The sequence below is a fragment of the Daucus carota genome, chromosome 2, assembly GCF_001625215.2.
Source record: "Daucus carota subsp. sativus chromosome 2, DH1 v3.0, whole genome shotgun sequence".
NCBI classification, from domain to species: Eukaryota; Viridiplantae; Streptophyta; class Magnoliopsida; order Apiales; family Apiaceae; genus Daucus; species Daucus carota.
In genome coordinates, this window is record NC_030382.2 from 55,102,805 (window position 1) to 55,118,537 (window position 15,733).

The window sequence follows — 15,733 nt, forward strand, 5'->3', positions numbered from 1 at the left end:
GAGAGCGATTAAGTTTTTAAAATTTTATAATTATATCACATATAAACATGAAAATTTATACCTTTGATAAAGATGTCCCTAAGTTATATATATGTGGCCGACTGATTCTCAAAAAATAACTAAAACTAAAGAACTTTGAATTATTCTCCCAACTAGATGGAGAAGTAAAGAAACCTACCAATTCCGTGAATCAATTTATTTACAGCCCAAGCAACCACCATCCTAACTGGTTGTGGAAAATAAATAAGTAAATCAGACTGTTACTAAAATGGAAAGAGAGGATATTAAAGAAGAAAAACATGAGAGCAGCAGCGGCAAGGACCTTCTATTCAGGCAACACTTCTCTTGTTTTCTGACATCGCAGCTCTGTTATAGCTTCAGGTTGTCGGATCTTTTCATTGCACGTAAGCAATGAGAGGTACAGTACTATTCTTCTCACTCAAATTTCTTTGGTAAAATTTATTGTGGCTTCGAAATAAATTATTCTGAGATACAAACCATGATGACAACTACGATGAACAATGAATGTTACTGCAAGCATATATGAAATGGCTTAAAATTAATTAATTAATATGTTGTTACTATATATAATCCATCAGTCAGACATGAGTATATAAGAATACAAAGTTTACTTGGTTATTCACCTTCTTGGAATATGTATTCCTTGCATGACAAAGTACTGTGTCGTGTGATTTAACTGTTTAAGCCGTAAGCATAAGCGTCATGATTCATGAGCAATTCTATGTAATCAATTAATGTGATACATAACATTGTAAATGCACAAATTAGTTCTTACGATTAGATAAGATATTGATAAGATATTACTAGCATGACAAATAATAGGATAATCATGAATTAATATGTATAATATACCAATCAGACAATCACATACATGTTCACATGTTCCCTTAGTGATAAGTCGGTTTTAGATCTAAAGAACATATATGCATCAGTCTTGGATTGTTGAGAAAAGCTTGGGTTAAACACTTGAGCACTAACTGTGAAAGTCTGTTGCAGACCGGAGAATCTGGAGTATCAAAAATTATGATGTCGGTACTTGGAGTTCATCGGAGATACATAGTTCAGACACTTTTTTTTATCCTGAGGCCTATAGTTTGGATTCTTGGTGCTTGAACATGAAACATTAGATTATAAGAGCTCCAGAACAACTTTTCTTGCCTGACTCGATTAAGTATCTCAATTCCCACAGTAGCAACTTAATTAGGAAAAACTTGCATCCAAACCGTATCTTACCATCTACTCGATCAAGTATCTCAATTCTCATAATAGCAACTTAATTAGGAAGAACATGCATCCAAACCGTATCTTCACATCTAACTAAAACGTGTCTTTGCTCATTGAGACTTGAACACCAGATTAAATTGTCTGTCATGACAAATTGCCGGTAAAAAATACTATAGGCGCAGAAGGTAATACACATTCACATACATTCAATTCCAGTAAATTTGATATTAGCAATTGAACACAAAATACCTAAAGACATCCTAGGTTCCAAAGTCTGAAGCTAAAACATACTAGAAAAGCGGAGGTAGCAACCACATTAATTATCTCGGTCATATTCACAACTAGTTCTGATAAACAGTGGGCAACGATCACTTGCCGGAGTTGCCATCTACTATATATTAGCGAGTAATTAACATAATCACTAATATGCTCAGTTATGAACAAAGTATCGCTAAAGTTTTCTATTATTAAGATTCACCTTTATCTTCATAAAAATCAATATTAATTTACATAGTCCGTTTTTTTATGAAAAATGCTTGGTGCACGTATACAAAATTTTGGTTAAGCGTGGTCCTGCAAGGTCAATGCACCGGATAACAAGGATGGACGATAAAATTGATGATACGGTTAAGAAATGCCGCAGGGCTCTTAACCTTTTTAAACCGTATTGTAAGATGTTTGGAGCAAACTATTTTTTTGTTGTTGTTCCAAACAATTTAGCTAGTCACTCTAACTATACAGACATTTATACAGTTAAGCTTTTTAAATTTCTCCATCCGAACAAAATTCCATTTTAATCAGTGCATTATTTTTTACTATTTCTGTTACCCGTCCTAGTTCATGAATGATAAAGAGCTAGGTCTCAATTAATACGGTTAATAACATACCCATTTTAAGGTTGCAATCGCCAAGCAGAACCCATCTCTAGTTACCCTGTTGGTTGATCTATATTTTAATTATTCCTTTTTAATCTTCGTCCGTTAATAGTAGTACTTGACATCTAATTAATTTGTACCTTCAATGATCAGGCTTCCATGCCCACTCTAATTGGGTTGTCTTTTATAATACAACAAAACAGGGTTCTAGCTAATTAGAACCCTAACATAGTTTCGATAAATACAAACCAAACCAGTACTGCCATACAACACACAAGAAAAGAGGCCAAATGGGAGACCAAATACATCCAAATGCATGTGAACAAACAGAGCAATGCATGGTCAAGAAAAAGAAGGTTAAATCAGATAGAATAATTGATGCAAGTTTCTAAAGATTTATTAAAAGCTTCAACAAGCAGTTGTCCTTTGCCAACTGCAATAACGTTCTTGAATGCGCCAAAATCCAGAAATATATTCAGCTGAAACTTGGAGCAAGTTATTTGAGAGGACTAATCAAATCTCTCAATTCTGAAACTCGATCCAGAGGTCACAGCTTATGTAAATACATTTCCAAAAAAAAGTCTACACATGCAAGACAGAAGCTACTAGTTTCTATCACTTCAAATACGAAAAGCAAGTTGGTATGAAGTTGGTTCAAAGCCAAACCAAACTTTAAAGTCTACCAACAAACACCTCTATGCAAACACATATTTTTGACACTATTGAACTAAGTCTAGAAGGAAACAAAATGAACAGAAGTTTAAATGGTTTATGTAAGCTAGGTTTAAAAGGATAATCCTTAGGCAAAGTCAATACCCGAACCAATTACCCTTGCCAGCTGGCCGGTGATAAGCACTATTGCCTGCGACTTCACTACCTTGGACAAACACCAGACAACAAAGGTCGATCATATATGGTGCGTTCTTGACTTCCACCTTCAGTTTTAAATCCCACAATAAACAAAGCTTGCATAGCCTTTATCTTCTTTTTGCCCCTATTCTAACTGCAAATCAGTGTAAACAGGTAAATGATTAAAACAAGATCATGACAAGTCAAATCAAAATTTAGCCTCTAAATAGCATTATTTGGAAGATAATTAAATACTGTGTACATACCAATATAATGCATACGACACATAATAAAGATAGTGAATAATCAAATTAAATGGAAAAAAAAAAAAAAAAACCAAGCAGCATACAAATCTTAAACATCCAACTTATATTTTGTTGCACCACACCTTAAACTTATAAATTAATCATCCAACATAGAATGTTAGATGTGAACGTCAAAACAAAGACCATACCTCACGTTTGACCCTTAGGTCAAATGTTCTGGTCACCTACTACCGCACTCCTGATCCTTTCTATTGTGCACTTAATAAGGTTGTTCACAGTTGCCACTGATCCAAGGGAGAGCTTTGCAGTGGCAACTGAATCCACCAGAATTTGAAAGGCAACAGTAATTAAAGATCCGCCTGACCCGACCTCAAGAATCTGTTCCACATTCTGTACAGGACCATCAGGAAGTATAGCAAATCCAGATGGTAAAAGAGCAACGTAGTCAGGATCACCACCACTTAAGACCAGATTCATAGCACCCATGTCAACTGGCGCATATATCACATATGAGCCAGTAGGATCTGCACAGCTCTCTTGTAGAATCAGCATGTTGCTTTGGCTTGAGTTAGTGCCCTACAATTTCAGATTGTCCCAAATAGTTCAGTATAAAAGGCATATAACTAATACTATCGAAGTTTATTTAATTATTTTTGACTTACAGTTACGCGCAATAATGAGACACAGTTCCCAGGATCACGGCCATTAGCAGTGTGTGCCATTTCCTGCACTAGACCACCGTTTGACAGGATATCCCACTGTACATACACGGCAAGTTAGGAAAGTGCATACTAGAGAATATTGTTTTACTTTCAAGGACAAGAAATAGATGCACTCCAATAAAAAAAAATTGTCATCATTAATCATTTATTTGATTGTAATTAATCAAGAAAAACCTTCCCAATCATATCTGCAATTTCAACTTTATATAATGTTGTTTCAAGTATTTTATAAGGAATTTTTCCTAATGTTGTACTTGGAATAAATTTGATACAAAAAGATATTTTCACTCGAAGCAAAGATATATGTATATGTTACAGAGCTATCTCGATCACTAAGTATCAAGTACCTTAATTAATTGTTATGGCCATAGAAATAAATGAAATATTAAATAAATCTGCAAGTGTTCTAAAATATACTTCTCACCTCATTGCGCGTATTCTCATCTCTGAGGAAATCAAAAACCCTTTTAGGAGCAACTGGAATCCAAAACGAAGTCGCAGCACTAAGAACGATACCAGCAGGCCTACCTGGATCATCTATACTCTTTCTTGTCATGACTCTTACATTATCAGCACCACTCCCTGATAGGGTAGTCCATGTGTGCTCAGTTGATGAACCCACGCCAGAGCAAAAGCTCAAGACCATTCTTTCCGCCAGCTTCAACATGCTCTTTCTCCCTTCAGGAGTTGTTATTACTGTTTCATATTGCAATAAACGATGATTATATCCTTTTCATCTCTAACTTGTGCTAGTTACATAAATTAACTTTTTTATAAACATATACACACTACATAAATTCAACTTCAAAGAGTGTAACTACGGTTTGTGTTACTTGCCTCCCACATCTCCAGCTTGAATGTTGTTTGCCATAGCACTTGCAAGGCGTTCACATTGCCTGCTAAGCATTGTTACCCAGCGCTTTGCACCAAAAGCAAGACCTGAATTGACTAGTGGTCTGTATATATCATGAACACCTTGATCGTCGACTTCCACGTGTTCAACCCACGTAACCTATAAAATACTCATACGTAAGAGAACAAAGAGAAGAATGTATTACAGGGAAACAACTGAAAGAGAAAGCTGTACATTTGAGTAACCATTAGGCAATTCCTGGATAAAACAGCCTGATGGCCTTCTTCTGCATCGAGATATGGACACAGGTCGCAAATTGTCCAAGGAAACATCAGCAACAGCCCATATCCCATTATCGTGTTGTTTGCAGTACCTTACGAAATAGTTTTCCCGACTTGGAACTAAAGGAGATGGAACTTGAAACTCGGCTGTCATCTGGAGAAATCAACCATGTTAGTGAAGTATATAATACCCTTCTAATTAAACAATCTAATCATGCTTTATTAGTTTTCACAGAAATTTTAAACAAGCATTCTGCATGTGTTATTTAATTGTCAAAGCAAGCATAACTATAGGTAAGAATGCATTTGTACTATAAGCAAAAAAAAAAATTAAAAAACACTTTTACCACTTGTAAAGCTCCATTGTAGTTCCCAGCAACACCAGTCGAAAGAACTTCTATTGTCATTGCTCTTGAAACAATGCTCGAAAACACAGTTGACCATTGGTTCTGATATGTATAATCATGCATGTAGATGATAATTATCAGAAGGCTAATATAGATAAACATATATTCCAACTGCAATTAAAAAATATACTTACCACATCCATCATGATTTCCACAAGGCTAATAGGATTCATTATAACAATTCCAGATTCTCTAGATGCCTCAGATTTGAGTCCCATGGGTCTCGGTCCAATCCCTCTAGGGAAATTATGCAAGTACTCATCTTCATTCAAACACTCGATGCTATTTCCCAAATTTTGAATCCACAAGGGCGCTCCAGCCTGAGCTATTGTTATAAGCTCCTCCATTGCCGCAACTGCAAGCTCAATTACCATGGGTTTGTCAGCTTCACTAGGCCCAGAAACGGACCTGAGAAGGTCGCCAGGCCCAAACAAGTCGGGGACACCTATACCCGACTGTGGTCCAAAACTCCCCACCCCAAGATCCAGTGATCTTGATGGTCCATGAGCAGGGAGGTGAGGATATGAAAGCATAGGCTTGCCAACATATTTTGCGGCGATTCCAGATATTTTGTCAATCTGCCAAAATTCAAATTTGCATATAATCACTTAAATGCCACAACATACGTGCTACTCTTTATTTAATGCACATCATCATAGTTGTTGAATGTGAGAAAAGGAGCTCTTTTATTTCGTATAATCTTTAGATTTTTTATTTTAAAAAATCTCAATCTAGCTTCGTCATATGTAGTTGGTGTTAAAGTGATCAGAAGGGCCAAGATAAAGCTCTATGCACAAAACTCAGCACAATTAAGCACATTAGATTCCAAAGAATGATACTGAGGACAACCACTAAACTTATGGTTGATCAAATTAGAGCCAAATTACAAACCAAACAAACTTATAAAACTAACTATAGATCAAATGATGGAAAGTTCTGGTATAAATGACAATAAGCATAATAATACAATCAATGATTTATGTTATCTATGAAACATAAACATGACATTATGAGATCATACTTTATAAATAGAATTGACTTATAAAGCATTACTATTAAGGTAGCACTAAGAAAGCTTCATGCAACTAATAATTGCTTACTGTGACCTTCCTGAGAATGACAAAACCGATCATTGTGAACCTGATTGCAAAACAATTATTATTAAATTTCCAAACACAACTTGATTAAGCCTAAGAGTTAACCTGATCACACTTAAGGTAACTATATGCATACTATGGCTTATATGTTAGAACAACTGTATTAATTGGTGAAACATAATTACTAATTGCATATATACGTGCAAATGTGCAATAATAAAAGTATACCTCTTCTCTTAATCGGGCATTCTCGATCCTCAAATGCTGCTCATCAAATGACATTTCACCAATTGCAGCGGGACCGCCGCAACTTGGACAGGAAGCATTAGCAAGAGCTTCTTTGTATCTAACATTATCAGCACGGAGCTTTTCGTTTTCATTCCTGAGCTGTGTGTTCTCACATCGTTCATGTTGAGACTGCATTTACATATTAATGTAGGTAAATACATTTTTTTCTGACAGTCATGCATCATTAGTTAAATGTATAATTAAACTATATCTTATGAGATGTAGAGTGTTAAAACTTATAAAGAGTAATAATTACATATTTGATATAACAATGATAAAGATATGTATGATAAAGACAGAAGAATTTAGTTACAAGTAGTCATTAGTATATATAAATGAAGAAGTTGCAAATAAACTTAGATATAAGTAGTTAAAGCTGGCTAGATATGCACTTATTGTAGTTAACCTTCATTTGAGTTCGCTTGTTCTGGAACCAGAACTTGACTTGCAAAGGCTCTAACCCTAATCTCCGGCCAAGCTCCTTTCTTTGCTTGTCGTCCGGATGAGGACACTCTTTGAAGAACCTGTAACATAATGTTTTAAGATCAGGAAGCTAGAAGCAACAAATCAAGTTACTTAAAGACAAAAAATAATATAGAAAACAAAAATACTATACAGTACTGTAGCTAGCTTATTAGTAAAGAATTAGTTGAGTTCAAGGTCTTTTTGCTTACGCTTCCATTTCTTGAATCTGATGTTGTGTGTGGCGATGATAGCGCTTCTTCTTGTTGGGATGTTGACTGGGATCTTGATCATCACCAGATGGGTTTTCGAGGCCATCAGTCCCCCCGGATTTGGTATCAAACTCATCATCTCTCAGCATATCAAGTTGAAGATCATTCTGATCTTCCGAGGTTTTCTGGTTTTGATTCATCTGATCCAATAGAAGGTGATTGCTTTCAAACATATCTGGCTGAAACATCTTGATTCTAGGGTTTTTGAAACAGAAAAGAACAGTTTTTCACCCTGCAAAAATGAAACGAATTAACTCCAGTCAACAAACCTCTCACAAATAAACATTTCATTCTCTCAAGTACTCATTCGAACCAAATTAATTAATTAATCATTTTTAAAGTGATAGAAAAAATTTAAGAGGACACCTGAACAAAATCCTATCATCAGATGGCAGAAGAAACACGTATATAGATTCACCTTTACAATGAAGAACACACACATATATAGAGCAGATCTATCTATGTCTCAATCAGCAAAGAATAGAGTGAATGATCGATATAACACTCATCTCGTTTGCATTTCAAAACCTTTCAATATAAAATCTAAAGAGACGATGAATAAAAGGAATCAGGATACATAAAGCAATTAATATATCATAAAAGAAAGATAGATAAGAAATAATTAACATCTATGCACTCACAATAATTCGAAGAATCAGCTCTGAAACTCCAAGTATTTTCTCCGGAGGAATGGTGTAAAACTGCAAGTAGAGAGAATGAAATGAAAGAGTATTATATAACACATTACAAACCCTAAGGAGACTTGTGTTTGACTTTGTCTCTTACAAAAAATGGGCAGATACACAATCCAGTGGATTCTGTCACTAGCTTACGAAGATGATTACATGCGAACAAAGTAGAGATAACCGTTTTAAGGACCGCGAAGACTTTTTCGCCATAAAAAAATCACAGTCTTTAAGTCAAAACGACAGCTCAGCGAAAATTTAGCATTTTAAATTTACGTTAAAACTGCTTAAATATAATAACACCCTCAACTGTGATTAACACGTACCCTCTTTTTAGATACTACTAAATTACTGCTAATTTTATCTAACACCCCGGCCCCACAGAGATATATATTTCGCGATTATCAGTTTCTGAATTGTAACGACGGCAAGAATTATTAAAAATTATACATGCAATTTTGTAGAATAAATAAGTTTTGAATTTTAATATGAATTACATGAACTTACTGATATCGGTGGATGAGAATGGAACGAAAGGGTGGTATCAGATCTGTTTTGCGGCCAAAAGTATTAACAGAAAACCACCTTTTAATTTATATTAGCGGTTTTCCGGTGGGGTGTTAGGTGGGGAGAACATTTGCTTGTGAACAGAATTAAAAAAGAATACTTGTTGGGGAGAAAGAGAGGAGAAAAAGACGAAGATGAGGGAGGAGAGAGAGAGAGAAGGGGTTTTGAAAATGAAGAGTGAGAAGGGAAATGAACCGGTAGGAGTTAATGCAGAGCGTGTAGAGAGGATGCCATAATATTTATGGAGGTTGGAGGAGGTGTTTAATGTTACGAGGCTGATGACAGCCGATTGAAATTATATATTCCCACACTTTTCACGTATATTTTTAAAGATTTTGAATTTTTAATTACTTTTTTCTTTTATATAATAGATTAATTAGAAAGAGTGATTATTTATTTCCTTTTCGGGTTAATGATAATCTTCTTTTTCGTATCTAAGATTTTTTCTTTATTTGCTTCTGAATTCAAAACTTTTTAGTATCTAATTTTTAATTGTACTATTATTCTTTTCTCTTCAATATTTTTCCATTTTAAACAAGTCCAATATATCCTCTTTCAAGTATTAAATATAATACAAAAATCCTGTTTTAATAATTTAATAAAAATTTAGTAACTTTAACTACAATAATGTGTCTTATCTTCACTGTAAATTTAATATCAAAAATATCCCAAAAAATATTCCCAATTTTTTTTCTCAATTCAAGTAGGTAATGTATGATTGGGTTTCATACTAATAATAATCATGAGACCTCGTATATGCACATAAATTACCCAATTAAAATTAGATAGGATACGTAGTGTAAGACCCCAGTCCCACATCGAGAAGAGTGAGGATATTTGTTCAGTTTATAAGTACTACTACTAATTGCACCAACAAATCATGATCTTTTGGGGGCCTGTGGTGGGCTTGTGAATTACCCAAATTGTTGCAATTGGGCCAGTGTATTTGGGCTTATTTTCGGATTCGGAATTCGGGACTTGACCCGATTTTCGAAAAAGACTCGGGATTTGACTTGAGTTGTCACATATGGTATCAGAGCGAGGCTCTCGAAAGCTTGATTCGTCAAGTTGCCGGAGGTGGGGACACGAAGGCTGGTGGTATTATCCCGCAATGGACAGAGATCCGGAGGCGGGGACACGAAGCCAACTGGTATTATCCCACAATGGCTAGAGAGGTTCGATCTGGGCCTATGGGCTATCCGTTTCGGCCTGACGAGGACGTCAGGAATTTAAGTGGGGGAGTTTGCAACACCCCAGTCCCACATCGAGAAGAGTGAGGATATTTGTTTAGTTTATAAATATAAGTACTGCTACTAATTGCACCAACAAATCATGATCTTTTGGGGGCTTGTGGTGGGCTTGTGGTGTATTTGGGCTTATTTTCGGATTCGGAATTCGGGACTTGACCCGATTTTCGAAAAAGACTCGGGATTTGACCCGGGTTGTCACACGTAGTACTGCTACTTTATTATTAAAGATATTCTTTCATCAATAAAGGACAACATAAACTAGGGAGAGAAAGAGATTGTTTATAATAATTTATTATAGAATATAAGATATGGTAAAAAAAGAGATGTTTTAAAAATAAGACTTGAAGAGGTTATCCTAAACATCAAAACATCGGTGGATCAACTTTTTTTATATCAAATATCCTAAATTATAATTTAAAATATCATATAAGGTATATTTTGGACTTGCTCTTATATATGCCAAAACTTAAAAATACAGTATATATTTTTTTTATCAAAATATAGTTAAATGACTCATCGAAACGAGTTAGTGAGTAAAAAATTATTAATTTTGCAAGATGAAAAGACTGATTTTGCATAATTAGAAGAATGATAAAAAATTAATAGCTTTTTGTTAGATACATCATTTATATTGTATATATTATTGTTAGCATTTGCAAGTATTGTTCGAAAGTGTTGTACCGTTAAAAAATTGTTTTTGCACAATTACATTATTATATGGTCATTTTTTTGGATTTTTTCATGATATGAGTTATAATGAAAAAATTTATTTGAGGTGAGTAGTGAAATCTATAACAATTTTCTGTAAACCTTAAAATAACTTTTCACAAAAGTATGATAAACTGGTTTAAAAGCATGTATTGGCTCAAAAACTTCTGTTTACCAAAGATGCTTGTAGATTTATTAAACAAATTTCATATTTTTCTAGTAATAAGTTGTTGTAATACTAAACTTCTTAATCGATTGAGGAACCGTCTATAAATTAATTATATAATCAGAAAAACCGTTTATTTTTTTATCTCTTCTCTTTATCATCGGTTTTAACTCACTGTCTTATTTCAATTAATCTCTCTTTACTCTACACATTTCCACCACAGCAACAACTACCAACCACCAACCACAACTACAGTCTACGACTATGAACCACTTTCATTAACGACCATCACCTTTGAAAAAGATACGTAAAAACATTACTTCACATACTATTCCTAATAAATTATCAAATTTACACCCCCAACTGCCAATTCGCCTAACAAATACACTAATATATGTTGCAATTCTCTCCAATTTTCAATATAAAAATGACTGAAATTCAACACTAATACATCTATATAAACAAACTATTATACCATAATATTTTTCTTCACCATCTACAACCTTTGATCTACTTCAAGCATCACCATCGCTGCCACCAACCCTTAAGATATATTGAACTATTCGTTTGAAGTATATAACATTGTGGGTGTTTGGCTGTGTGGCTTCTGGGCTTAAAAGTCCGAGAAGCCCACATCAGCTTATTTATTGTCCGTTTGGCAAGAATAAGTCCAGCAAAAGAAGCGCTTGATTAAGTGGAAATAAGCCAGCAAAAAAAAGTTTCGAAACCTAGCTTATTTTTCAAACCCGACTTCTGCTTCTTTCGTTCTAACAAAAAACGACCTCGAGCGGCGACTCAAAATCTGGGGATCTGGGACTGATAGAATTAGTTCACTACTGGCAAGAGCATGTCTTTTGTCTACATATGTTTTTTCAAGCTGAATTGAAGTAGAGATGGGCATGGATATACAAAATTATCAAACTAATACCAACTTATAAGTTAAGTTATCCAAACACTTTAAAAATTTCTGGTAGCTTATAAGTCACGGTATCCAAATACTTTTGGTAGCTTATAAGTCCAAACCAACTTATAACTTTTAATCCACTTCTTTATTTTAAGCAATAAGTCACTTCTTTTAAGCCCAGCCAAACGGCCCCATTATCATTTTCACTGAGAATTTTGAATGCAGCTTTTCACATTATTTGTATATTGCATATTATGAATAACCTGGTTTCAAATGAGATAACGGAAGATTTGATTATCATGTCTATGTATATTTTAATAAATATTTCTAAGTGGTGTTACACGAATCACTGAGATCAATATTATTTAGAAATATTCTATATCTTGATTATAGAATAATATTTATATATTTTATGTCTATTCAATGAGATTAAAATATTAGAATTGTTTTCTATGTTTAAAATTAAGAAAAACTAAGATTATATAATAATAGAAAATGAGAGAGGTTATGAGGTCCAAAGATGGAACCAAGATGAGCCTAAGTAGCGACTGCGGGTCTAGTAGGGTCAAGCAGGCCTAACAACACGGGAAGTGTTATTATCGAGTTTTTGGGATTGTCTAAAATCTGTTTAAGACCGATTTGGAATCTTGATGATGATTTAAATGAGTATGTTATGGATGAAAGATGATCGTGGATCTCATATGAACAAATTAAATGAGTAAGGTGACACGACATATGTTGTGTTTGGTTGGGGTGAATGATTCCGGAAGGAATGGAATGAAAAATGAACTATTTTATGAACAATTTTTAGGAAATTTCATTCATTCCTCCATTCCATTCCTTACATCATGTGCTAGAGTTCACACCTTCACTTTGAGATGGAATGCTCCATTCTCTCCCATCCTCAATTTTTTCTCAAATCTCATCATAGCAATTTTGCGCTACCTCAATTTTTTTCAAAATTTTCTTCGTATCACTAATTCACTATTAGTTTCAAGTATTTTTACTCATTTCATTCCATTCCATTCCATTCTCCCCAACCAAACACAACAATAGTATATTCAAGCTGTAGATTGGAAGAGGTGCACGAAGATTGAAATATAATTAATAAATCAAAAGAAATATAACAGGAAAAAGTGTAGTGAAAAAAACTTGTATATACTGTGAGATGACTCGGCAGAGCCGCGATGAAAATAGTTTCCCTATTCTGAAAATTTAGGAACATATCAAGTGTGGTTGTTTTTGTCTGGTTAATTAATCCTGTAACGGTAGTCTAGCTGGTCTTTAGTAAATTTAACGATGAAATTCTTTTTTAATGTAAAGCCTCTTCTGATACGTTTCAAATTTAAAACTTGGCTACATCACTAACAAAATGCCAAAATATGTTTCACGCTGAAAAGTTTGGATTGTGGGTATATTTTATTTTTTTTGTCATAGGATTGTGGGTATATTTGATCCTGTCTATAAATTACCTTTGTCTGATGTGATTATTTTATTTTTGATATTTTGACCGTATAATTATTACTATCAATCAAATTTTATTTTATAAGAATGTCAATTAAAAATAATAATATTTATTACACAATTAACATACTTCAAATTGTGCCAAAAATTAAAGTGAAATATAAAAATAAAATAATGAATTGGTTAAAACATTTGAAAAAAGTTCGACAAATATAGAAAACATCAACAAATTTTTCTTTGCATAATTTTGTATTTTTATTCTTAAAATTCTTATTCTTCCTTTTTTTTTTGTCATAAAAAATCTTATTCTTCCTGAATATACTATTGTCGTTTGTTTAAATTATTGGGTACAGCATGCGTGTTTCCCTCTCGTCCACCACATCGAATTAAAAAATTTGCTTTCTGGACGTGACATGAATATATATCATCTCTGTTCTTTTTCTTCCCAACTGCACAACCATATCCCTCATATTCTACAATTATTGCTCTCTCAGATAATTATACAATTTCGGATATTTAGTTTATTTTTATATATTTAAATTTTGTTGACGGAGGAAGGAAGGTGAATAATTTACAACCTTCGATTTTGTAATTACGTTAATAAAATCCGGCCAGTCATTTATTTATAGTGCCTTTTTGAAGGTACGGTTTATGTATCGGGTGAAGGCCTTATTTGACGATTTTCCAGTTGTCAGCGTCCAAAATAACCAAGAATCGAGAGTTTGTCCAAAACAACCAAACAAATACGCATTCAAGGAGTGCGTGTACAAACACGAATGCAAGGAATGTGTGTTGTGTGGTTATAATTCTTAAAACACATTCTTTTTGGCTTCGTCCATTTCTTTTTCTCTGACTTCCTGCCCTTCAACCTACACCCCCCAGACAAAACCAGTTCACCCCCCAACAAGTTTTCAGTGTTCCACAAATGTCTTTCAGTTTTTTAGTTTTAATAATTTTGTGTTGTCGCCGTTCTTATTCATCAATCACAACTGTGAACTATACTCTTATCCTCATTCATCATCACTCAAAACATAAGAGAGTAAAGAAGAGTTACGCATCCAGCTGATGCGACTGCCTGGAAACACACGCATATTCAGAATGCGTGCATATTTTTCTTCTGATTATTACTGTACAAAATTTGTCTATACACGCATCTCAGGGATGCGTTCCGGCTCATATACATCAAATACTCTTCTGTTCTCATAATGATATTAACTTCCTCGCTATAGTGGTCAAATACAAGACTCTCAACAATCGACGAGCAACCTACCAACATCATGGCTTTAATCCCATGTGCATCACTCTACACACGTTCACCATCTTTTTTAGAGATAGATGAGTTATTTATAAGAGAAGAAGAGAAACAATTGGATAATTTAATAAACTTCATATACGCATTTAGAAAATGCGAGGGTCAGTAGGCAGAAAGGGCATTGTGTATTTTGGGCATGTAGTTCTCAAATTTTAGTTATTTAGGGCATTTTCTCTTATGTATCTTGATTATACTTAAAGAGTTCTTTATTGCTCCGGTACGTAGATGTAATAAATAAAAATTGAATGATCAAAATATGATTATACGAACTATTAAATTGTGTGCAGACTAGAGAAAAAGGACGTGCAGAAAATGTATTAAATACTTTAACTAACAAAAAGTACTAGTACTGCATAGCTGCCTCTATACATTTCTTACGTGCAGAAATATCATTATGTCACTTGACAAAAACAGAAAAAAAAAAAAATATGTCACGTTGGGAACGACAAGTCATTCATTAACAGAACTTATGTACCCAACAACGTTTAGTAGCAACTATATTAATTTTATAAATAAAGGAATTGAAATTCTTTATGTCGTTTTTTATGTGACAAAAATTCCATTTTTATTGCAAGAATTAATTTCCCGTGGGATGGATTCGGAACAGCGCAAATTTAAAGACGAAACACGGAAACATACGTTATTATAGAGCCACTAGTACGCATTTCTAGTTTTGGAAATCGAATGTTTTTTATTTGCACGATATTTTTGACACGGACGAAGATGGACACTAGTGACTGGACTGTGGTCCGTAGAGGCAACAATCCAATTACACAGTGGGCCTAGTTCACACATGCTTTTGTTTTGTAAAAGGGATGAACAACACTAGATTTACTTGATAATATTAAAGAAGCTAGGCCCAACAGTAATATTTTGTTACTAACAAGGCAGGCCCAACTTTATTTGCATAATAGCCCATGGGCCCGATGGTCATTTGAGAGCATTTTTGAATGGAAGTGGGAAGGGGAACAGAAATGGAAATATTGTCATATAACAACAAGATAAGAATTTATTTTTTCAAAAAAAAAATCATAATATTATTTTTCAAAAGAATATCAT

The 15,733-nt window shown here is 34.0% G+C and overlaps 1 protein-coding gene across 2 annotated transcripts; it reads right to left on the minus strand.

Annotated features, from left to right (window-relative positions):
- Positions 1-2,361: 2,361 nt before the first annotated feature.
- Positions 2,362-9,119, minus strand: LOC108206094 (homeobox-leucine zipper protein PROTODERMAL FACTOR 2). 2 transcript variants are annotated; one of them, XM_017376280.2, is made up of 13 exons: positions 8,811-9,118; positions 8,259-8,318; positions 7,558-7,849; positions 7,290-7,407; positions 6,824-7,012; positions 5,633-6,076; positions 5,439-5,540; positions 5,045-5,245; positions 4,795-4,969; positions 4,382-4,653; positions 3,898-3,993; positions 3,424-3,811; positions 2,362-3,123 (listed from the first exon to the last, which is right to left on the minus strand). In XM_017376280.2, exons 3-12 carry the CDS (start codon positions 7,803-7,805, stop codon positions 3,443-3,445), a joined length of 2,214 nt encoding a protein of 737 aa, XP_017231769.1. In that variant the 5' UTR covers positions 7,806-7,849; positions 8,259-8,318; positions 8,811-9,118; the 3' UTR covers positions 2,362-3,123; positions 3,424-3,442. The 2 variants fall into 2 exon arrangements, with proteins under 2 accessions (XP_017231769.1, XP_063944391.1); XM_064088321.1 differs by lacking the exon at positions 2,362-3,123 and having other exon boundaries at positions 3,421-3,811; positions 8,811-9,119.
- Between the last annotated feature and the right edge of the window lie 6,614 nt (positions 9,120-15,733).

What these genes read in the sequence shown, in the direction of transcription:
- LOC108206094 (XM_017376280.2), bottom strand. Translation starts at nt 7,805, where the DNA reads ATGTTTCAGCCAGATATGTTTGAAAGCAATCACCTTCTATTGGATCAG. An exon ending in ACAAGCGAACTCAAATGAAG is followed by an intron (nt 7,013 to 7,289) that starts GTTAACTACAAT and finishes ATGTAAATGCAG; the next exon opens with TCTCAACATGAACGATGTGA. An exon ending in ATGAGAATACGCGCAATGAG is followed by an intron (nt 3,994 to 4,381) that starts GTGAGAAGTATA and finishes GTGTATGTACAG; the next exon opens with TGGGATATCCTGTCAAACGG.